Here is a 24740-nt window from a genome sequence, read left to right on the forward strand (position 1 = left end):
TACAGATCAGACCATCTAATACATGCCTGTGAAATTTGGTTAAAATTTATATTTTAAATTTTTATTGTGATACCTAGTAAATATGATGTGTTTCAAAATGAGGTACAAATAATTTTAAATATAAGTCCTACAGATAAAAGTTAAAGCATGTTGTCCAGGGCTTCCCTGGTGGTTCAGTGGTTAAGAAGCTGTCCTGATAATGCACACGGGTTCAAGCCCAGGTCTGGGAAGATCCCACGTGTCGTGGAGCAACTAAGCCCATGTGCCACAACTACTGAGCCTGTATCCTAGAGCCCACGAGCCACAACTACTGAGCCCGCATGCCACAACTGCTGAAGCCCACGTGCCTAGAGCCCATATTGTGCCACAAAGAGAAGCCACCGCAATGAGAAGCCCACGTGCTGCAACTAGAGAAAGCCTGTGTGCAGCAGTGAAGACCCAATGCAGCCAAAAATAAATAAATAAATAAATAAAATTTTTTTTAAAAAAGAGTAATACGAATTTTAAAAAAAACAAAAAAACATGTCCATGATTCAACAATAAGAAATAATATTTTACATATATATGTGTATGTAATTTTATATATTTACATATGTATTACGTATATGTGTATAGTTGTATACATGAATAATTGTGCACATGAATAATTGTGCACATGAGTAATATATACATATTCATACATACATATTTTTTTAAACCAAACTTTCAGGAAAAGATACTTTACTATGTGACCAGTCCTCTGATACTTTTTCTTTCTAACACTGGTCACAAAAACTCAATTGATTAGCTGATGTATAAGTTGAAAAAATTAGTGATTTAGAAGGTTATGTTGAAAGATAATTTATGAATAATCTTTGACAGATTTGACCAGATTTGAATCATATTCCTTGTAATATCCATTTTGGGCCTAGATTCATAATGGATTATACTTTGAGAAATTTACATATTTTACTATGTGTATAGAAAATAGTATAGAATTGATAGTCTGTGAAATATTTGATGATGTCTCATCAAGATTGCTAAAATGGGTACTGCTTCAATCCATAATACTCTGGACTGGTTTTGGGTCTTTAGCTACTTGATTTAATGACATAGGACTGGTTTGACTGAGCTAGAATTTCAGAGGACTTCTAAGCCATATTCACAGTCTTAGGAGGCAGAAAAATCTTAAGTAGGTCAAATTTATAAACCAAAGAATACACAACATGGTAAATCAACTATATTTCAATGAAAATAAAAAATAAAACAAGGAGTAAATCTCACACTGTAATACTCTTCATATTAGAACTCTTAAGGGACCTCTAAAATGAAATTCCTTTCTAGGCAACACATATAACTTCACTACACATAACAGATTTGTGAAATATGACAGTCTTGGCTGCTCTGGTTTGCATTTGAATATTCTTAAAATTTCAAAATTACATGGTGTTAATCATAAGACACATAATTATCTTGTATTTTGTCTAAATATCACTGTCATTTTTCTGGTCCATAGGGAAATAAGGTGATGTAAAAGAGAAGGGGCTTTGGAGCCAGAAAGTCCTATTTTCAAATTTCAGCTTCTTCGCCTCTGAGCAGGATGAATTTGGACACATCACTTAAACTCTGAAATACAGTTTCCTTACCTGTAAAATGGGGGAAATAATATCTATATCACAGGGTAGTTTTGAGGGTTATTTGGTAATTTTAGTATGATGTTTGATATATAAAAAACAATCAGCAAAGCTTGTGTTTTTTTTTTTACTGTGCTTCACTAGATGTATGCTTTTCTTCACACTAAGTTTATATGAAACAAATGAATGATGTGAATTCTTTTAACAATTTATTCTCAGAAGGATTTCAGATTCTGATTCTATGTTTAATTAGCAATTAGTTTAGAAATTTTATTTTGATAGATATGGTATGTGCTTAATGTTCTTGACTTCTGTGGCTAGTATATCCCTTGGATTAAAAAATGGATTCAGGTCTAGAAAGGATTAGTCAGATAATTTTATCCTGTGATCTCCCTAAGATCTGTTCTGTATAAAAATATATCCAATTATGTATACTAGAGAAATCAGACTAAATAAAAAATACCCTTCTTATGAATTAATTTAAATTATACATAATCTTTTCAGTTCTTGGTGAAGGGACATTTCATATCTAGAATACCATATTTACATAAAATATTTTTATCGATACCCTTAGAGCAGGGTTATTTGGGGAAAGTTGGAAATGCTACAGGCAACATACAGGGATAAGACAAGTAAATATATATGCTTTGCTATGTATAGAAAGATGAAATGATAGTAGGGCATACAGTCTTTTTATGGACTTCAACTGATTATTCAGAACTTCTTAACAAGTCACTTACAGGACTCACGACATTTATGAAGTGACTGGCTGCAGTTGGAGACATAGCCTATAACCAGCCATTAAGTAACGTAAACTTAGCTTTTCAACTTTGACTTGGGTTTCTTTCTTTCTTTTTTTTTAACTTCACCTTATTTTCATTTTCTCCCTCCCTGTCTCAGCTTATATATTGAAGGTGTACAACATGGTGCTTAATACTTAACTTTGACTTTGAATGAATGATCTTAACCTCATTAGTTTCTTGGCTCTAATTCCAGGAGTCAGCTAGGCACAGTGAACTCCCATAATTTTTATGAACTATTAGATTCTTCTTATCTTTTTATTAAAACATCCATTATTAATATTTTTGTATATACTGCCAAATTAAGTATAATAAGGATAAGGTGTTAATCATAAATAAAGAGTGAGTTGTTCTTCTGTGTTTTTGAACTGATGTCCACTGAAAGGAAAAGTTTCTGTGTGAAGAACATTTTATGATTATAAAATAAGAGTCATCTTTCCTCTGATTCTTTCTGAATAGCAGTATTTTTAGGAGATGATACTTACTCTACAGAACATTTTAAAATTTAGAATATACCTTATTTGTACTTTCCCAAATCTTCAAGTTGTCTACACAGATTGAGTAAATTATGAATTCAAAAAGACTCTATTAGTATAGCCTAAAGGTTAAATAACTTTGAAAACTGCCACAGTAAAGAACGACATTAAGAAAAGTTAAGCTTTCTTCAGTTGGAGGGGTCTGTTCATCTAATCTTCATGTTTCAAGCTGTTAATGTGCCTTCATATTATGGTTTACCAAGTATTGTGTTAAAACGCTAGTGTAAGAAGATGAGATAAATGCTCTACCTGTTAGGTATCAGTGAAGCAATTATCTAGATTAAAAAATATCATTTATTGCTAACTATTAATGATCCTAATATTCTGTTGAGTGTTTCTTTTCTAACTTTGAAATATAGTTTAATTCTGGTGTATAATCTCTTATTACCTATTTACATGATATTAAATTTTTAAGAACTATTAATATTGACAAGATTTTAATATTTATTATAATAACATAATTAAGTTTTGAAAACAGTCATGTAGTATTTTAAGAAGCCAATACATATGACTTGCTCAAGTGTAAAATGTGCTCAATTTAGAGAAAAGTTAAGCTGAATGTTGGCTATTTAATGTGTTAGATTCAATTATTATAAATAGATAACTAATTTATGTAAGTGATATCATCACCACTTAAAGGAATATCCTTTGCTTAATATGATATTTGAAAATATTCATAAAATCCATTTCATTATACTGTTACCCTAAAGGAAAAGTTTAGTAGATGTTTATCAAAGTGCTTCATTTCAAAATCAAGAAAAGCTAATTGAAATTTAGAATTTAATTTGAAAGTTATTGCAAGTGACTTTATTAATAATCTTAATAGAGTTAGTATTGCTGTGTTCTGATAGTTTTCACAAATTCTAGTAATGTGTTGCCATAAAGGTGAAATTTTTTTTTAACTTTAAGCTTTGTTTTTTGAAATTATCCTCGGGAAAAAAAGAAGGAATCAAACTCTGGAAAGAAATCTTAATTAGGATCTTCACTTTTTAAAGTGTTGTGATCCATATCAGCCTAATCCTGATTCTCAGATATTCTGTTCTATGTAATTGAACAGTAAAAACTTCATTATCTTGGATTCTGTTAACATAGAATTGTGAGAAATTAAATGTAAACAGGAATGAAGTTCACTTGTTTGCTGTTAGGGGGAAGGAAGGTATTATTGAGTAGATTAATTGATCTGAAATTAATCTCCCACCAGGTCAACCCCAGAGACATATTCTGCCAACCTCCTGCGTCCTACCACAAAATGTCTATGATAGAGACACCTGTATTCTGGAAAATCTCCACATCTGTCAGGGTTGGCATGGCTATCATAGTACCCTCAGGGGAAGGTTCTTGGGGGAGTTTTCCTCAGCTCTTGACATCTCCTCCTACTTCTTCACCTGCTTGCCAACCTTCAGTAGATGTACATCAGTAAACAGTTTTACTTTAAAATGAATAGGGCTTAATCAAAAAACAATTATTTAAATGATTTTAAGGCAGTGTTTTGTAGAGGAGGATCTTGTAACTAGAGGTTTATAGTTATTCTTCTGAAGACAAAAGAGAAACTGCACTTAGTCAGAACCTTAATTCACTTAAATGAAAATGTATAGCACAGTGTCTTTTGCATTGTAAGCACTCAAATGTATGAGGAATTCTTTGGCATTTGAAATGGTCATAATGTCTTTTAGGTGTTTAAATTTAATCACTATATCTGTTTTTGCCAATGAGGCATTTTCCTTAGGCATAAAAAAAGCATGAATACAGTTAGCACAAATATAATTGTTAGCTTTAAATAAAATTCTAAAACCATAATATTTCAGGAAATTGTTTTTATACAGGTAAATGGTTGCAGTTTTGTGGCGAGAACAGGAAAGCCTACAAATTTATTAAGGGTACAGTATTTAAAACTACTCATTGTACTAATGTTTTATTCTATTTAAAACCATTTGGTTACTAACAAAGCTTTTTCCTGCATGTACTTCTTTCAGTGTGTGATTTCTAAATGCTTTTAAAGTGTAACAAAACAAAATTATCCACCTTTTGTTATAAAACTCAATTGTAACAGAATTTGCAGCTATCTTGTTTTTGCTCTTGAGGTATATATCTATCACATTAGCAACAAAGTAGGTTGTCATGCCAGTAAACTCCCAGGTGATGAGTGATGTTTTAAATTAGACTTTGCTGTAGGATTCAGATTTTGAATCCCTTTTCCTGAGGGAATGTTGCTAGTACTGAATTATTAAAGATCTGGATTGGTTTAGGAAGAAGAATTTGGTGTTGATGATTCTTACTCTGAACATGGAGCACAGTACAATCAGACCCACCTAGAGATGATGGAAAATGAATTGGCTGGGAAACAACATGAGATTGAAGAGCTAAACAGAGAACTAGAAGAAATGAGGGCCACCTGTGGGACTGAAGGACTGAAGCAGGTGTGTTTACCTTATGTGGCTCTTGGTTTGTTACAAAACAAAAATAGGAAATTTGAATGCTAGTATAGGTACATTCTTTAAAGATGGGTTTTTAAAATGGTAACTTAAAGTCACCTCATAATATTTGTCCTTATACATATCATAAACAACATCGCTTAAAACTAGTCCATTAACAAGGCTAATATAATGAGATCTTTTTTTTAACTTTATGAGATAGCTAGACTGACATCACTTCAGTAGGGATAGATGTTTTTGTAAGCAGCCTAAGAGAAAATTATGTTGCATACCACATCAGTCGATATTGACTTAAACTCATTAAAAATGTCAGCCAATCTTTGTAAGTAACTTCTTGTGGTTAAAATAACATCTGTTGTTTGTGGCAGTCAGTTATGAAAACAAGGTGAAATAAGACATTGATGAGGATGACAGAATATATTTCAGTTTCATCTTCTTTAGAAACAAGGTTTAAACATGCCTGTGATGGTAATGCCTACAAACATTGGAGCATCCCTAAATATAAAGACACTTGTCCTTCTAGAAGTAGATATATGGATAAGTCAAATCTAATGTATTTTGTTCCCTAGTTCAGATGGTTTTTTTTTTTTTTAAATGCATTAATTAATTATTTATTTATTTATTTTTGGCTGTGTTGGGTCTTCGCCTCCGTGCGAGGGCCCTCTCCAGCCGCGGCGAGCGGGGGCCACCCTTCATCGCGGTGCGCGGGCCTCTCACTGTTGCGGCCTCTCCCGTTGCGGAGCACAGGCTCCAGACGCGCAGGCTCAGCAGCTGTGGCCCACGGGCCCAGCCGCTCCGCGGCATGTGGGATCCTCCCAGACCAGGGCCCGAACCCGTGTCCCCCGCATTGGCAGGCAGACTCCCAACCACTGCGCCACCAGGGAAGCCCCAGATGGTTTTTTAAAAGTTGATTTGGAAGTAAAACTAATTCCCGCAAGATAATAGCTTTCAAATATGCTTACAAATTGTGATAATTCTGCCAATGCATTTTGAATATCATATTTTTGAAGAAGTTAGCTGTACTAATATTTAATTTTGTTAAAAAAAATTAAATATAGCACGTTTAATTTTCACTGATGTTTTTTAGTTGCAAGAATTTGAAGCTGCCATTAAACAGAGAGATGGCATCATAACCCAACTCACTGCTAATTTACAACAAGCGAGAAGAGAAAAGGATGAGACAATGAGAGAATTTTTAGAGTTGACAGAACAGAGTCAAAAATTACAGATTCAATTCCAGCATGTAAGTATTACTAATAGAACAAAATTTATTAAATTTTTAGGAATGAATTTTTTAAATTTTTCTTATATTTTCCAGAGCAAATAAATATTTATTTAAAAGCCATTTGCTTATTATGTATTATTTTGAAAAAACTAGTAAATACTTGTTATGTTAACCAGGAATTTAATTCATACTTCTTGAGTGGTTTTGTGCTATTATTCTCTTTGTACTTCTTCCTCATCTGTATTTTAAAATTTTGTTAAGTCCGATAAGATGGATTTTTGCAGAAATTAACCTGTAGTTACATCCAACCTTTGTCAACCCTGGTATGATTTTATTTTAGTTAGGTTCTGAAATGGTAACTAGACCGAATATATTCCACTTACCTTTAATTAGAGCTATAGGAATCTGATTGTGTTAATTAAGGTTTCTGTTGACGAGTAACAGAAAATAATTTTAGATAAGGGAGGAATTTATCAGCTTAGGTAATGTACTCATACTCATGTGATCAACTATGGCAGCATGTTTGCTGGGGTCTCAAGCCTGTGAATCCAGTACAGTACCCAGAGAGCAACTATGAGCCGAGTAACACCCCCCAAAGGATGTCTGTTCCTTAGTGTACTCACTTAAGAATTTAATACTTTGGGGTTTCTTTCTATTTTCAAGTTACAGGCTAGTGAAACTCTGAGGAACAGCACTCATAGTAGCACAGCTGCAGATTTACTACAAGCCAAACAACAGATCCTCACTCATCAGCAACAGCTGGAAGAACAAGACCATCTGTTAGAAGATTATCACAAAAAGAAAGAAGACTTCAAAATGCAAATTAGTTTCTTGCAAGAGAAAATTAGAGCATATGAAATGGTATGTTTAAGGAAGTCAACCAATGTGCAGCAGCTTTACAATTAACTTTAAAGTTTTTTATCCTAGTGTTTATCTTTTTGTTACACACATGAATCAGAAAGTTTCATAATTAAGAAAAGTTCTTTAAGCATGTAAGATAATTTATTTCAAAAGCAATTGGGAGTCTTCCAGTAATAGGTTTTAAGATTATACTCATTGGGACTTCCCTGGTGGTCCAGTGGGTAAGAATCCACGCTCCCAATGCAGGCGGCCCATGTTCGATCTAGGTCCCACATGCATGCCGCAACTGAGAGCCCACATGCCGCAGCTAAACATGCCGCAACGAAGATCTTGAGTGCCGCAACTAAGACTTGGCGCAGCCTAAATAAATAAGTAAATATTTGGGGGCGGGGAGGATAATACTCATTACTGAGTTCTTTGAAAGTGATCGGCCTTTGTTAAATTGAGTTCTCTGGAGAATCTACATTTATAACCAGAACTTCTATCCTTTTTTTGTTTTACATCTAGAGATGTTTCTACTCATTTTAGCCATGGTTATGAAATTCTGAAAATATTTTCATGGCAAAATGAAGTTTCATGGATTTTAATTAGAAAAAAATACAGATTCTCTTTATTCATGGTAGTTATGTGTTATAAAGTTGCTTGGAACACTTATATTCAGTGCTCCCAGGGGATATATATACACATACATACATGCACACACACATACATATCATATAGATTTTTTTTTGCTCTTTCCACTATATTTTTTAATTTTATTGACATATATTTGATTTACAGTGTTGTGCATATCATATCGATTATAATATTAAATCCTAAGAAAACATCCTGGTAGATTATATTTTGTTTAATTTTCAAAAGAGAAATGAGGGTTAGAAGTGTTAACTGACTTGCCTAAGGGTGCCTTCCCCCCGAGTAGTTGCCAGAATCGGGATTCCAACCCTATTGGACTGACCCAGAGCCAGAATTTCTTGCAGTACGCTCTGCTACCCCCTACCATCTTGTAGTCTCCATCCTTGTCCTCTCCATATGAGAACTTAAACAAAAGAGCAGTGTGCTCACCTTGCTTGATGCCAGTTGGAATCGTGTGCCATGCAACTCAATTTTTTAAATTTATTTTTGGCTGCTTTGGGTCTTCGTTGCTGCTCATGGGCTTTCTCTAGTTGTGGCGAGCAGGGGCTACTCTTTGTTGTGGTGTGCGGGCTTCTCATTGCGGTGGCTTCTCTTGCTGTGGAGCGTGGGCTCTAGGCGCGTGGGCTCCAGTAGTTGTGGCTCGCAGGCTCTAGAGCGCAGGCTTAGTAGTTACGGCGCACGGGCTTAGTTGTTCTGCGGCATGTGGGGTCTTCCGGACCAGGGCTTGAAGCTGTGTCCCCTGCATTGGCAGGCGGATTCTTAACCACTGTGCCACCAGGAAAGTCCCAGCAACTCAAATTTTTTACCACTCTTTGCACTTTTGCAAATGACTGTGAGTATTGATTTCAGGGTTATATATAAATTTAAGCAAGTAAGCAAATTCACAGATATGAAATCTTTGAATAATGAGGGCAGACTATACATACAGTACAGTACTTGTTATAAACTTAGGAGGTTCTTCTGCAAGATGTTGAGAAATTGTCAAAACGACTATCGTTTGGATAATAATAAAAGTATTAGGTAGCATTTATTTTTATTTACTTGCTACCAGGCAATATTCAAAGCATCATACACATACTAACTCATTGAATCATCACACCAACCTTATGAGTTAGAGATACCATTATCACCCCCATTTTACAGATGAGGACATCAGGGCAAAGCAAGATGAAGTAAATTGCCCAGATATACAGGTAATAAATTGGTAGAGCCAGATTTCAAATCTAGGTAGTATGATTCCAGAGACTGTCTCTAAGGAAAATAGGAAATATACAATATTAAGATACTGAAATTATGAAATGGACATGCTTTACAACCAAGGTAATTTAAAAATCATTTTGTAGATGTTTACAGAACACTTGTTTTGCATCATGCTCTTGCAAGAGATAGTGATGTTTAAATGTGCTTTTTTTCTTCACTGGAACTCATGGTTTAGTAGGCATGTACGCAAGACACCACAAAACAAGGCTAAGTATGGTTAAAAAGTGTTTTGAAAATTCTTAGTAGGTTTTCATAAGGGAAGTGATTCAGGGTAGGCTTTAGCTGGAAGGTGATATTTGAGGTAAGTCTGTATATTGGAACAATCCCCTTTTAATTGTACTTTGTTTTCTCCCTAATTGGTGTAATATATGGCACATAGCAGCTACTCAATACTAATTTGGTAAATAAGTGAATAAATTATGAATCTGAACTGATGAGATAGGGGGGACATTTTAGAGAGGGTGGAGTATGCATAAAGACCCAGGCTGAAACATGTTAGAAGTGTATATAGGCATCAAAAATAGTTTAATTAGAAAACAGTAGTCTTTGGAAATGAGTCTTTCCAGGAGGTAAGAGTAGAAAGTCAGTCTAGGCCTAGAAGAGCCTGGGCACTCGGGTTTTTTTGTACTTATTATATTGTATCCAGTAGGCAGTATAATTTGAGATTATTTAAAATTCAAGTAATTCATTTTCGTGGGGGGAATAACCTTTGTTTATTTGAATGTTAGCAGGAATACTTTTGTTATCGGTCCCTTTTTCATTACATACATATTTTTTCCTTTTTTTCTCTTTGAATGAATCCCTGAGTAGTAGTTCCATTAAAGCAACTGAGGGACTAGGACATTAGGATGATAGTTGGAACTGTCTTGGTTTCTGAGGCAACTGCATTAACTGTTCCAGGTTCATTCTTACTGTCCTAATCCTCTGAACTTCCCATGGTACAGTCGTCACAGGCAGGAACTATATTATTCCTTACTCTCTCAGGTCTGTTTCCAAAAAATAGAGAGATTGTATCCTTAACCACAGAGCTATCTTTTTTTTGCAACACCATATAAGTGGTTTAAAACCATGTACTTTGGAATAAATGGTACTAAGAAAAGTGAACCATGAATTTGTACTATTTAATAATTGAATGAAGAATTGTTGTTTGCAGTAATATCAGGTGTTGGACAGTTTTGAATCAATACTTTTTATTTTATGAGGGTTCCCCCCATGAAAAACCAGGATATATAAATAAATATTACAGATTTTATAACAACATTAACATTTTCAAGACTAATTACTTAACAGTTTAACTGAAGTTGACTGCCGTGAACTGACTTTACTTTCTTAGAGACTCCAAATGCCTTACAGATTTTTTTCTAGTATATAAATATATTATGTGTGTATGTCGCACAGTGAGAATTAATACCTTAATATATTTATTTTATTTTAGATTCAAGCATATTCTGTGAGATAGAGAAAATAATATCATCTTTATTTTACAGGCGAAAACACCAAGATGTAAAGAGATTAAACTGATTTAAATGTCATATTTTAGTCCAGAAATTAAAGTCTGAAGGCTTAGTACTTGCTAGTAATTTATGGTGACATTGATGGGATATATGATACCAAGACGAAAGCTGATAGGATTTTGCTCAAGTGAGCATGAGATCAACGGATGTTAGAGGAATCAAATGTTCAGTGGCATTAGGCTGTGTTAACCTCATATATCCGTCTCACAGTAGGAATGGTCATGCCTTTGGACTGAAATTCTTAATTCTGTTTACAATAGACCCCTACCTTGCTTTCTACATTTGGTGTGGTTTTCCCAGAGGGATTAGAATTCTCAAAGTCTCATGGTACCTTGATTCTCTTTTCTGAACTGTACTTAAATGGGCACTGCCAATATTTCTCTCTGAGGCTTTCTTTTCTCCTAGGCCCTGTCATTCTTTTTTTTAGGTATGTTAATACATTCATTTGAGGTGCCTTTAAGTCCTCTTGGCCTTGGACTTTTGTCTCCTGAAGGTGATTTTAATTACTTTACATATATTCTGTTCCGTTCTGTGGATTTTACTTTTTTTTTGGTCCTTGGGACTACAGCCCTTAACTACTCAGGCAACTAAGTAACAGAGACAAAACTTTGTCTCCAGGGCTTCTACTCGACTCCCTTATGCTCTAACACTTCTGCGAATGATTAGGGACATAGGGACATACCTTGGCATATGTTCTGGGTTTTGATTTATCCACAGTTCCAAAATAGAGTCCCAAATCAGACTTGGGGGGGAAAAAAAAAATCTGTCTTGCTTTCAAATTTCTGTTCACACCAAAAATCTAGAATCAGATTGATATGCCATAAATGGTATAATTGTCTTGCATATCACTTGCGATTCAACCACTTAAGCATGGCATATCCCTGAACTTTTAATTCATTTAGCCCCAGGAGTGAAGTTAAGGCTCACCTACAGGAACCTGTGTTTGTTGTTTTACTCTTTTCATAACACTTGCCCACCAAACCTTCAGGTCACTAAAATACTATATGGGAGGAACTCTGATTTATTTTTAGGACTATCTTCTGGAACTGTAAGGAGTATGTAGTGCTCTAGCTATTGCAAATACTAAATACATAGAATGTTAATCAGTTAATAAGAAAGAAGAACGTTTAATGGTTTAGACACATTTTAATCCCACTGAAGTTTTCAACTAAAAAATTTAGTCATAGCAATGTAAGAAAAATTTCTTCCCACCAAGAAGGCCAACACTGCTCATAGGTAGTGTTGACTACACAAGTCCTGTGTCTCATTGACGTAAGAAAAATTAAGGGGCAGGCTCAGCAGCTACTTTTTGTAGGATAATGTAAAAAGCAGTCTTCTGTCAGTCTTTTGGTAATGGGGTTAAGGGGTATAAGTAACCAGGAACTAAAAATGCCATTTTTATATTTTCATTTTTTCTTTATAAAGGAACAGGATAAAAAAGTAGAAAGCTCAAATAAAGAAATACAGGAAAAGGAAGCAGTCATTGAAGAATTAAATACAAAAATAATAGAAGAAGAAAAAAAAACTCTTGAGCTAAAGGATAAAGTCACAACTGCTGATAAATTACTGGGAGAATTACAAGAACAGTTTGTACAGAAGAACCAAGAGATAAAAAATATGAAATTAGAGCTGACTAATTCCAAGCAAAAGGAAAGACAGTGTTCTGAGGAAATAAAACAATTAATGGGGACAGTTGAAGAACTTCAGAAGAAAAATCATAAAGATAGTCAATTTGAAACTGATATTCTACAAAGAATGGAACAAGAAACACAAAGAAAGTTAGAACAACTCCGGGCAGAGCTGGATGAGATGTATGGGCAGCAGATAGTACAGATGAAACAAGAATTAATAAAACAACACATGTCACAGATAGATGAACTTAAAACACGACATAAGGGAGAAATGGAGAATGCTTTAAGATCATGTCCAAATATTACAGTTAATGAAGATCAAATAAATTTAATGAATATGGCAATAAATGAACTGAACATAAAATTGCAAGATACTAACTCTCAAAAGGAAAAACTGAAGGAAGAACTAGGAGTAATTTCAGGAGAAAAGTCTGTTCTACAGAGACAGCTTGAAGACCTTTTTGAAGAATTGAGCTTTTCAAGGGACCAAATTCAGAGGGCTAGACAGACTATAGCTGAACAAGAAAGTAAACTCAGTGAAGCACACAAGTCCCTTAGTACAGTGAAAGATTTGAAAGCGGAGATTATTTCTGCATCTGAATCCAGGAAGAAACTAGAATTAAAACATGAAGCAGAAGTTACACATTATAAGATAAAGCTTGAAATGTTAGAAAGAGAAAAAAATGCTGTATTAGACAGAATGGCTGAATCACAAGAAGCTGAGCTAGAGAGGCTGAGGACACAGCTCCTGTTTAGTCATGAAGAAGAACTTTCCAAACTGAAGGAAGATTTGGAAATTGAACATCGAATAAATATTGAAAAGCTTAAAGATAACTTGGGCATTCACTATAAACAGCAGATAGATGGCTTACAGAATGAAATGAGCCAGAAGATAGAAACCATGCAGTTTGAAAAAGACAATTTGATAACTAAGCAGAACCAGTTAATTTTGGAAATTTCAAAGCTGAAAGATTTACAGCAATCCCTTGTGAATTCAAAATCAGAAGAAATGACCCTTCAAATCAATGAACTTCGAAAAGAAATTGAAATACTCAGACAAGAAGAAAAGGAAAAGGGTACACTTGAACAAGAAGTTCAAGAATTACAACTTAAAACTGAATTATTGGAGAAACAAATGAAGGAAAAAGAGGATGACCTTCAAGAAAAATTTGCACAGCTTGAAGCAGAGAATAGCATTCTTAAAGATGAAAAGAAGGCCCTTGAAGACATGTTGAAAATATATACTCCTGTTAACCAAGAAGAAAGATTAATTTTCATAGACTCCGTTAAGTCCAGATCCAAAGACTGTAGCTGGCAAAAAGAAATAGAAATACTTACAGAGGAAAATGAGAACCTCAAAAAACAATGTATTCAGCTAACTGAAGAGATTGAAAAGCAAAGGAACACTTTTTCATTTGCTGAAAAAAATTTTGAAGTTAATTATCAAGAGTTACAGGAGGATTATGCTTGCCTTCTCAAGGTAAAAACCGATTTAGAAGACAGTAAAAATAAACAAGAAGTTGAATATAAAAGTAAGCTTAAAGCACTTAGTGAAGAGCTTCATCGTTTGCAAAGAATAAACCCAACTATAGTGAAAATAAAAAGTTCAGTCTTTGATGATGACAAAACTTTTACAGCAGAACCATTGGAAATTGGTGAGGTTGTTGAGAAAGATACAACAGAACTTATGGAAAAGCTTGAGGTAACCAAGCGAGAAAAATTAGAACTGTCAGAGAGACTGTCTGATCTTTCTGAACAATTAAAACAGAAACATAGCGAGATTAGTTTTCTAAGGGAAGAAGTTAAATCTTTAAAGCAAGAAAAAGAGCAAGTTTTATTGAGATGTAGAGAGCTAGAAATCATAATTAACCATAATAGGACAGAAGATGTAAATGTGTGTGCTGTCCATTTAAGCTCTTTAAAAGATGGAGTTTTGACAAGCAGGGATTCTGGAGTGTCTGTTCCTAAAATAAGTAAAGATTTTGGTGAAGAATCAAAAATAATGGAGTTAAATAAAATTCCTTTTGAAAATATGACTCTTGGAAAAGAAAACAAGCAAGAATGGTTTTTTGATCACTTGCCGGCAGTGACAAATGAATCATCACTTGGGACAACTGAACCAGGTGAAAATGATAAACTTCAGCAGGAGCTCAGTGTACTTAAATCAGAACAGGTATGTTTACTTACATGTATATGCTACAGCGTACATTTCATACTAAAAGTTTTCATCTTCATAAAACATAAATTAACCTTACAAGAGACTGATAGTAAACCCTGTAATGTAATTCTCACTTAAGCCTATCATTTATCATTTCTTTTATCTTTTTATTCTTAAACATTGTTGCCTTAAATGTTGTTGCTGCTCTTTTAGTTAATCTTTTAGTTAATCTGCTCAGGAAATAGAACATAGAACACATTTTCTTTGAAAAGGCGAGTTTAAATAACGAGTCTGAGCTTTAGAAAAGTTATTTTGTAATATTTTGTTGCAATCCCAAAGATTGGTTTCAGTCTCATTTTGTATTGGTGTTTTCAAGGTTCCACAACTGAAAATTAACTCTCAAACTTTTTAGTACTCCATATAGTTGTTCAGTAGTTATGAAACTATATTTCCCTGAGAAAAAAATCTTGGTTTAAATCCTAGCGTTTTCTCAGAGTCTTGTTTTCCCTCAAGGGGGGGAAAATGTATTAATTCTAAATACAGTTAAACAATGCATATAATGAGTAATACTAGGTCACTCCTGATGATTTATATTTGCTGGATTCTGAAAATAGAAATGACATGAAAATTCCACTGGACATCTTGTATAATGGTGCTAACTAGAGCTTTATGTGTTTCTTCATTTCTATAACAAGTATTTATTGAGTCTCTTGCCAGGTAGGAATAGTGGTGAACAAGAGAAAGAAGGTTCCTGCTCTCAAAGAGCATATATTCTAGTGAGGGAGGCAGGCAATAAATGAGGAAACAAGTAGAATAGTTAAGAAATAGTGATGTTTTATAAAGAAAATAAAACAGATAATGTGATAGAGAATGGTGGGTAGTGGTGGTCAGGAAAGGTGTCTAGGAGGAATTAACATCTGAGCTGCCACCTGAATGACAGCGAGGAGTCTGCCACATGGAAATTAGAGCAATTGTGATGACGGAGATGAGTTTGAGGAACAGAATAAAGACGTATTTAGTTGAGTTTGAGAGAAGGAGAGTGGAAGAAAAAGAGTTTGAAGAAGCAAAAGACCAGATCTTGTAGAGCCTTACAGACTGCCTAAGAAGTTGAGATTTTATTCTGTATACAGTAGGAAGCCACTGGAAAGTTTTTTCTTTTTACTTCTAATAAATGTACTCACATTTATGATCTTATATCAGATGTAAGGATATTTTACATTTTAATAACCTAAATAGAGTTAAGATATTCTAACTGCATCACTATTAATGCTTTGTTAAATATCTGAAATAGTTTTGAAAATCATAATTGGTTTTAATGTAATCACTCCTAAAAATGCCAGAGATCATTTAAATTTTTTTAAAAAGCATTACTGGGGGAGGACCTAAATTTGAAGCTGTCAAAATGGTCAAATTTTCTCAGTAAGAATTTTATTTTTTCTAACTAAAGACATTTTCAGTGACATTCAGATACCATCTCCTTGACATTAACTTCCATAAAGTAAACAGAGGCAAACCCATAAGCTGTCCCTGCCCCACTCATCACTACCAAGACAAACCCCCTTAGTGATGGGGAGAGGAGTGAGGTGTGTGTCTGTGGAAGGAAGCTCATGGAAGAAATTGAGCAACAACTTACATAATAACACCTAAGAGCAATCCAAATATGCTTAGAAATAATGCTGAAGCCACAAAAATACTTCTGCTCTTGGGACTAAACTAATTGGCTCATAAACATGAAAAGATACTTTCAACATTATAAATTGATATAACAATAAAATAGCATTTTATACCTGTCAGATTGGCAAAATAAGTTTCACAATAAAAAGTGTGACGAGAATGTGGGGAAATGAGTATTCACCTACACTGTTAAATATCAGTGTAAATTGGTGTAATTATATTTTAAAAATGTGTTAAAATCTAATGCAGTTAATATACATCATCTATGATGCAGCATTTACATTTCTAGGTGGCACTCAGTGTAGTCCCTGACCAGCAGCATCAGCATCACTTGAAAACAGGTTAAAATTCAAATTCTGGGGCCCACATGAGACCTCCTGAACTAGACGCTCTGGGAGGGGGGCCCAGCAATCTGTTTTAATAAGCACTCCAGGTGATTTTGATGTGTGCTAAAGTTTGAGAACCACTACACTAGAGAAATACTAGCATATATGTACAAGGGCATATGTATATGAATTTATTGTAGCGTTTTTTAAAATATCAAAAAAATTAGAAATAATCCAGTTGATCTCCAAAAAGGAAATGGACAAATTGTGCTATATTCATATATATAATACCACAGTTAAATTCATCTGTATCTCCATGGATAGATCTCAGAAGTATATTGAATGAGAAGAGTAATTTGCAAAATAAATACCATTTTGCACCATTTATGTAAATTCTTAAAAACATAAAATATAATGCATTGTTTATAGATGGATTGAGAAGTGAGAGTATAAGAAATGAACTGTACTTGCAGCAAATTTATGATCAAATTTATGATAATGGCCTCTGGGGAAGGAGGAATGAGAACATAGTAGATTAAATTTTATCTATGTTTTCTTTCTAAACCAAAAAAATATGTAGGGAGGAGAGAAATGAAAAAAAAAGATAAAATAATTGTATTTGTCAATTTGGGGGGTGTGTACATAGTGTTTATTACATTATTATTTGCATTTCTCTGTACTTGTTTTAAAATGTTATTTTTGAACAAAAATGAAAGATCAGGCCATCCTAGCTATACCAAATATCAAAATTTACTCTGAAGTTGAAGTAATGAAAATATTGTGCTATTTTCCTTGAAAAAGATAGGTAGGTCAGTGCAACAGAATAAGTGAGAAAAAAATTAAATTAGACGTCACTTCTCTTACATGAAATTTTAAACTATAATTTCATGTATTTCCTCCCTTATAATCAGTATATGCAAAAAAAAAAAGTTAAATTACTTGATTTGTCATTTAAAAATATTCTAACCTACACATTAATTTACTTTAAGAATGATTTAAGGCTACAGATGGAAGCTCAACGTATTTGCCTCTCCCTGGTTTATTCAACTCATGTGGATCAGGTTCGTGAATATATGAAAAAGGAAAAAGATAAAGCTCTTTGCAGTCTTAAGCAGGAGCTTATTTCTGCTCAAGAGGATAAGATCAAGGAACTTCAGAAAATACACCAGCTAGAGCTACAGAATATAAAAACACAAGAAACAGGTAAATGATTTCTAACAAAATTATAAGTATTATGAAACAAATAAGTATCACTTAGAGCCCACCACTCCATGATTCTGTTCTTGACTTAGACCCCATAGAGGAACATGACTGGGTATTCCAGTCCTGGACTCATTTGTTCATATAATCATAGGATACTCATTTAAGTGCTTGAGAAATCTAAAAATCACTGAGTTATTTTCCCCAAGAAGTCAACAATCCTGTGGGAAAGCAATATAAAATAAACTCTTAGAAAACAATAGGAAAATTTCTATATTAGAAGAATGAACAGAAAGAATGGAAGGAGAGAGGAGAAAAGTCTAGTACTGCCTGGAAGAGTGAGGCAGTAGGCAGGAGTAGGGAGGTTAGAATTTTAGTGAAAGCTCTTGAGTCTTAAATGTAGAGGCATGAGAGACTGCATCCATTTTGGAGAGTTGAGAGTTCAAGGTGTGTGAAAAAGTACTGAGGGATAAAGATGGAAAGATTGGCAGGAGCTTGATAAGAAAAGGCTTCATATACCCTAAGTGAAGCATGTTTAATCTTTATGCCAATGGTGATAAGACCTAATGCAGGATTTTCAATAGTGGGAGTAACATCGTAAGATTTTTATTTTAAGATGACAGCATTGGGGCAAATTGGGGGAGGTGATAAGTGATGGGAAGACCAGTTAAGCAACTTTGGCAGTAATTCTGTTAACATTAAGACGTTGAACTAAAATGTCATTGGGGATTGGAGAAGGAAGGAAAGTTTAAGAGTTAAAGAGGTAGGCTGTAGTCTGCAGTTAATATTAGCAGTAAAAGGGGAAGGAATTGAGAATGATCCCTAAGTTTCTAGCTTGAGTAGTTGGATTGAGGGTGACTCCAGTCATGAGGAGGATAAGGACCAGATTTGTGGAAAAAATAGTAAATTAAGCTTGGAACATTGAGTTAAAAATACCTGTTGACTTTGAAAAAGAGATATCTAAGGGTCAGGACAGGAATAATAACGCAGATGTAGAGAATGGACTTGAGGACATGGGGAGGGGGAAGGGTAAGCTGGGATGAAGTGAGAGAGTGGCATGGACTAATACACACTACCAAATGTAAAACTGATAGCTAGTGGGAAGCAGCCGCATAGCACAGGGAGATGAGCTCAGTGCTTAGTGACCACCTAGAGGGGTGGGATAGGGAGGATGGGAGGGAGATGCAAGAGGGAGGAGATATGGGGATATATGTATATGTATAGCTGACTCACTTTGTTAAAAGCAGAAACTAACACACCATTGTAAAGCAATTATGCTCCAATAAAGATGTTTAAAAAGAAAAACCCACAAATAAATAAATTAATTAATTAATTTAAAAAAAAGAGATATTTAGTAGGCAGTTGAAAATAGAAAGCTGAAACCTAAGAGGGAGGTTTAGGCACAAGATAAAGATTTGTAAATCAAAAGATCATTTGATCCTGGTTTGTGACCACCTAGAGGGGTGGGATAGGGAGGGTGGGAGGGAGGGAGCCGCAAGAGGGAAGAGATAAGGGAACATATGTATATGTATAACTGATTCACTTTGTTATAAAGCAGAAACTAACACACCATTGTAAAGCAATTATACTCCAATAAAGATGTTAAAAAAAAAGATCATTTGAGGCCAAGGACAAGAATGAGATGCCCTGGGAGACTGTAGAGTGAGCCAAAGACTAAGATGGTACTGTGTAAGCAGCAATATTTAAGGAACCTTAAGTGGAAGACTAGTTGCAGTTAACTTTTACCTTTAATACTTATTTAATTACTCAATTAAATTAGATTTCCTTTGTTCAAGGTATCTTTAGGCCCCCACTCTTGACAGATCTGCCTTTGTGAATGAGGTGGTTCATAAGTTTGGAATTGTTTTGTTGAACAGAGTAGAATTTAAAGTGTGGCTTAAATAAGAATACCATAGTTTTTCACTTCAGCAGTTCTTCGGCAATTGAATAAGATTTTAAGCATATATTGTTTGTATTGGTATCCTCTTCAGATAGAATCTGTAGTGTTTCAGACTACAAGTTAATTAATGGGTCCGTTAATGGGCGATGAAGTCAGTCCAGTGATAAAGTAGAACAGAACACATTGGCGTGCATAGCATGTAGAAAGAGTAAATATTGATTTGTGAAATTTTTGTTCCAGTTTTATATGGATGTATATATGTAATAGGTTATGCTGTATGATGTATTTCTTGTATTGGGTTGTAGTAAAAAAAATTGTTAAGTCACTTCTTTGTACCATTTTGTGGGATATAAATTGAAAATCCTACTAATTATCTTAGATGGTTAACATTGAGCAGCACAAAATAACATTGAAAGAAATAAAGAATTTAAAACTAATCTTATTGCCAGGAAGCTTCCAGTTGACATAGGTTTAATATGAAAATAGTTTCTAAGTATGTAAACTGAACATTTTAATGTGATATCTATTCTATTAGGTGATGAAGTGAAGCCTTTACAAATGCTCATTGGAAAACTTCACAGAGCAGTGTCTGAAGAATGTTCTCATTTTACACAGGTAAGGTATTAGTTAAAAATACTTTTACCATAATTCAAAAAGATACATATACCACAGTGTTCATTGCAGCACTATTTACAATATCCAGGACATGGAAGCAACCTAAATGTCCATCAACAGATGAATGGATAAAGAAGATATGGCACATATATACAGTGGAATATTACCCAGCCATAAAAAGGAACAAAATTGAGTTATTTGTAGTGAGGTGGATGGACCTAGAGTCTGTCATACAGAGTGAAGTAAGTCAGAAAGAGAAAAACAAATACCGTATGCTAATGCACATATATGGAATCTAAAAAAACAGTACTGATGAACTTAGTGGCAGGGCAGGAATAAAGACGCAGACATAGAGAACGGACTTGAGGACACGGGGAAGGGGAAGCTGGGACACAGTGAGAGAGTAGCACTGACATATATACACTACAAATGTAAAATGGACGGGCTAGTGGGAAGCTGCTGCATAGCACAGGGAGATCAGCTTGGTGCTTTGTGATCACCTAGAGGAGTGGGATAGGGAGTGTGGGACGGAGGCTCAAGAAGGAGGGGATATGGGGATATATGTATACGTTATAGCTGATTCACTTTGTTGTACAACAGAAACTAACACAACAGTGTGAAGCAATTATACTCCAATAAAGATTTTTTTTTTTAGAAAGTACTTTTAGACAAGAAATGCTAAATTTTAAGTTACTACAAATTTGATAGGCAGAATCATCTGAGTTAGTTTTCCCTACTGTCTTATCTTGGAACTGTATTTAGAAAATATTGCTGAGGGGCTTCCCTGGTGGCGCAGTGGTTGAGAATCTGCCTGCCAATGCAGGGGACACGGGTTCGAGCCCTGGTCTGGGAAGATCCCACATGCCACGGAGCAACTGGGCCCGTGAGCCACAATTACTGAGCCTGCGCGTCTGGAGCCTGTGCTCCGCGACAAGAGAGGCCGCGATAGTGAGAGGCCCGCGCACCGCGATGGAGAGTGGCCCCCGCTTGCCACAACTGGAGAAAGCCCTCGCACAGAAACGAAGACCCAACACAGCCATAAATAAATAAAAATTAAAAAAAAAAAAGAAAAAGAAAATATTGCTGAGTTTTTAAGTTTAAAATGAGCATTTAAATGTTTTCCTGATAATCAGTTTGAAACAAAAGAAATTTAGGTAAATTATCTCAGCAGTAGAATACACAAAAGGTATGCCTAATTAAAAAAAACAGACCAATAGAGCCTTAAGCAGGTCTATCTCCTACCCCTGCCCACTTTGGTGGTTGAGTGATTTGATGACTTACCTGGGGATCTTGCACAAGACTAGTGAGATAAGACTTCACACTGTAGATTGCCAATTATAATTATGCCAAGTATAATTATATTTGTGAAGATCGGGTGAAATAGGAGCGCTTCTACACTGCTGGTGGAAGTGTACTACCTTGAGAAGCAGATTGGCAAGGTATATTGTTGAAGATATGTACATCACACAGCCCAGGCATTTACTTCTACTTAGGCTCACATTTGTGCACAACCAGATAAGTTCATTGCAAGAATGTCTATGTTAAGTCAAAAATTAGAAACAACTCATTTTTATCTACAGGCAAATGAATAAACAAATTGTGTTATATCTGTACAATGGAACACCATATTGCAGTGTTTGCTAGGTGTACTAATATCAGCAAATCTCGAAAGAAAAAAGTATAAAAACATGCATGTTAGAGTAATCACCTCTGGGCAGAGAGACAGGTGAATGAAATATATTGTAAGCAGTACTTAATTCAGAAATCTTCAAATCTGTATGTAATGTTCAATTTCTTTTTAAAAATATGGATATAATATGACAAAATATTAGTATTTGTTACAGCTAAGTAATAGATCAACTATTTTTTCTGCATATTTGAAATAGTTCAAAATTTAAAATACATGCCTAGACTTGTCACAGATCTCCATCCCAGCCTGTGTATTTGTAAATCGAAGAGGGAGGAGGATGGTATTAGTTGGGAAGGTAAAGCTGCCTTACTGATTCTGATTACCTACAGAATAGTTCAAAAACAGTATTCAAAAAAGCAAAAGAAAGTCAGAAATACCACATTCATTCAGCCTCCACTTCTGCCGAAGGGTTCAGGCATTGTCCTTTCATATCCATTGTTGATAGTCTGTAAATATGGAAAGAGGGCCCAAGTCACAGTAGTTTATTTATAAGCTTACTTTATATTTTCTTTTCTTCCATTAATGTTTTTACTTGGCCCCTAATCTGAAGTTGAAATATGAATCAACTTGTAATGGAGAGGTCCCCTGGAGTTCATCGTGAAACCTGGTTTTGTCACTAATCGTTGATGTTACTATGGACTAGTTACTTCATCTTTCTGGGTCTGTTGCCTCACCTGTAAATTGGGTGATCCTTCAGGTTTCTACCAACCTGAATCAATTTATCAATTTATGATAAAATTCTACCTTAGGGACTGTGTTGAAAACTTAATAAAGTCAATTATTAATAGATAGTGTAGTTTAACTTTTAGGCAAATCTCAAGAAATAGCAACAATAAACAAATTGGTTAAGTCTAGAAGTTGTCGATTGTTATTTCCAGTTGCATGAGGGGCAAAGGTGAAACTTATTTAGAGGGCTTATGAAATGATTATGCGGCATATGTTATTTGTAAGTGATGATAGAATTGTCTGTTGCTCAGGAGAAAAACCAGAATGATGTGTCAAGTGTTTTTTATTTTTTTCTGTGTATAAACCACAGAATAGTATTCTCTTATGTTAAAGTCTATGAATGTGTTCTCCTACTTCATATATTATAATTTCTATAGAATTTATAGACTACTTTTTGAACTTCTGTCCTCATCTTTTGGTGTTTTTTCAAGGGTAGTTGACCTTACAGAGATAACATCACAATAGGATCCAAGCCAGAAAGTGGTAGATTAAAGTATAAGATATATTCATTATTAGGAAGAAGCAAAAAGTTATAATTTGATAGATATATTTGATATATATTATAGATAATGAAGACTATCAGTGTTTTCCTGGTGTAAGAAGAATTTCACATTCTATATGTGGAGAGAGAAAGATTTAGACTTGGTTATTTCTTTTGCAGATTGATTTGATATACGGAAGAGTGTTTTCTTACTGATTTTTCTGTGCCATTTTGACTGTCTTTTGTATATAGAAAAATAGTGTTTAATGATCTTTAGTGGCAGAAATCAAAATTTTAATTCCATAAAATACCTAATTTTGTTGTCAACAGACTTTTTGCAGTGTCCTTGGTGAACATTATACTCCTGCTTTAAAATGTGAAGTAAATGTAGAAGAGAAAGAGACTTCCTGTGTTCACACTTCTGAAAATCAAGAACTAGAATTGCAAGATTATAGATATGAAGTTCAAGGTAATAAAGGCTTTACCACATTATTGAACAGAGCAATTTTCTTAAATGAATTGATTAACTTTCTCTGTTAATTCATGATTTTATCACTTAGCCAATTTGAGTTATCTTAACATCTTGTTTTTTCAGGTTCATGAAATCTTAAATCTTTAATGTACATTTTTAGTTTTACAATGCAGTAATTGTGATATAAAGAGAACCAAAGCTGTCTACAAGTTTCCTTGTCTCTTTATCCTCTGTTCCTCTACTTCTATCTTTTCCTCACTATAATTCTTAATTTTATACCATAGATCCAAACCTTTAAAAGTTGTATTTTATTGAATAAGTTTATGTCGGGGTTTTATTTTTTTAAAAAAGAATAAGGCATTCAGTTATCTTTCTTAATAGGAATCCTATATTAGTTCATTTTTACAAATTATAACCTCAATTAATGTTTTTGATATTCCTTCACAGATAAAATGTTTCCTACCCCGTCCGTTTGTATGAAGAATGAACAAATATGTACAAATTAATGAATGCCAAAAGAAATTAATGTATTTTAATATGAAATTGTCAGGTTAATCTTTGTAGCAGGTGTTCCACATTAATGAGGTTTTAATTGTTGGTTACTAAATATGTGAATTTTACTTCTAGCAGGCAATTTTCTAAAGTTATGAATAGACGAATAATACTTATTGAAAGAAGCAGACTTTTATTGTGGAGTGAAATTATTATAATTGTTTATCATTTAGATTTTCAAGAAAATGTGCAAACTCTTCTCAACAAAGTAACGGAAGAATACAACAAACTCTTGGTACTTCAGTCACGATTAAGTAAGGTCTGTAAAATGGAAAATGTATTACGATGTTTGCATTTATTGTATTACCTGCTATTTTGTAAGCTATTTCATCAACCAAGAATTTCTAAAATAAGTGAACATGAAAAGAAAATTAGGGAAAAGTGACATATATTTATAGTATCAGTGAGCTGAAGGAATTTCTGCAATTTGAATACTCTTTA

General features: G+C 34.3%; 1 protein-coding gene across 3 annotated transcripts in view; it reads left to right on the forward strand.

Moving 5' to 3' along the window:
• Window positions 1–24740, forward strand: part of AKAP9 (A-kinase anchoring protein 9) — a 150198-nt gene that overhangs the window by 30461 nt on the left and 94997 nt on the right. For all 3 annotated transcript variants that reach the window (XM_036863960.1, XM_036863961.1, XM_036863962.1), the window contains exons 4-12: window positions 4773–4826; window positions 5196–5366; window positions 6469–6624; window positions 7270–7467; window positions 12300–14678; window positions 17653–17866; window positions 20299–20378; window positions 23606–23744; window positions 24473–24558. In XM_036863960.1, coding sequence (XP_036719855.1) covers window positions 4773–4826; window positions 5196–5366; window positions 6469–6624; window positions 7270–7467; window positions 12300–14678; window positions 17653–17866; window positions 20299–20378; window positions 23606–23744; window positions 24473–24558 — 3477 coding nt within the window. The remainder of the gene's footprint in view (window positions 1–4772; window positions 4827–5195; window positions 5367–6468; window positions 6625–7269; window positions 7468–12299; window positions 14679–17652; window positions 17867–20298; window positions 20379–23605; window positions 23745–24472; window positions 24559–24740) is intronic.

This window comes from Balaenoptera musculus, chromosome 9, assembly GCF_009873245.2.
Source record: "Balaenoptera musculus isolate JJ_BM4_2016_0621 chromosome 9, mBalMus1.pri.v3, whole genome shotgun sequence".
In the NCBI taxonomy this organism is placed as follows: domain Eukaryota; kingdom Metazoa; phylum Chordata; class Mammalia; order Artiodactyla; family Balaenopteridae; genus Balaenoptera; species Balaenoptera musculus.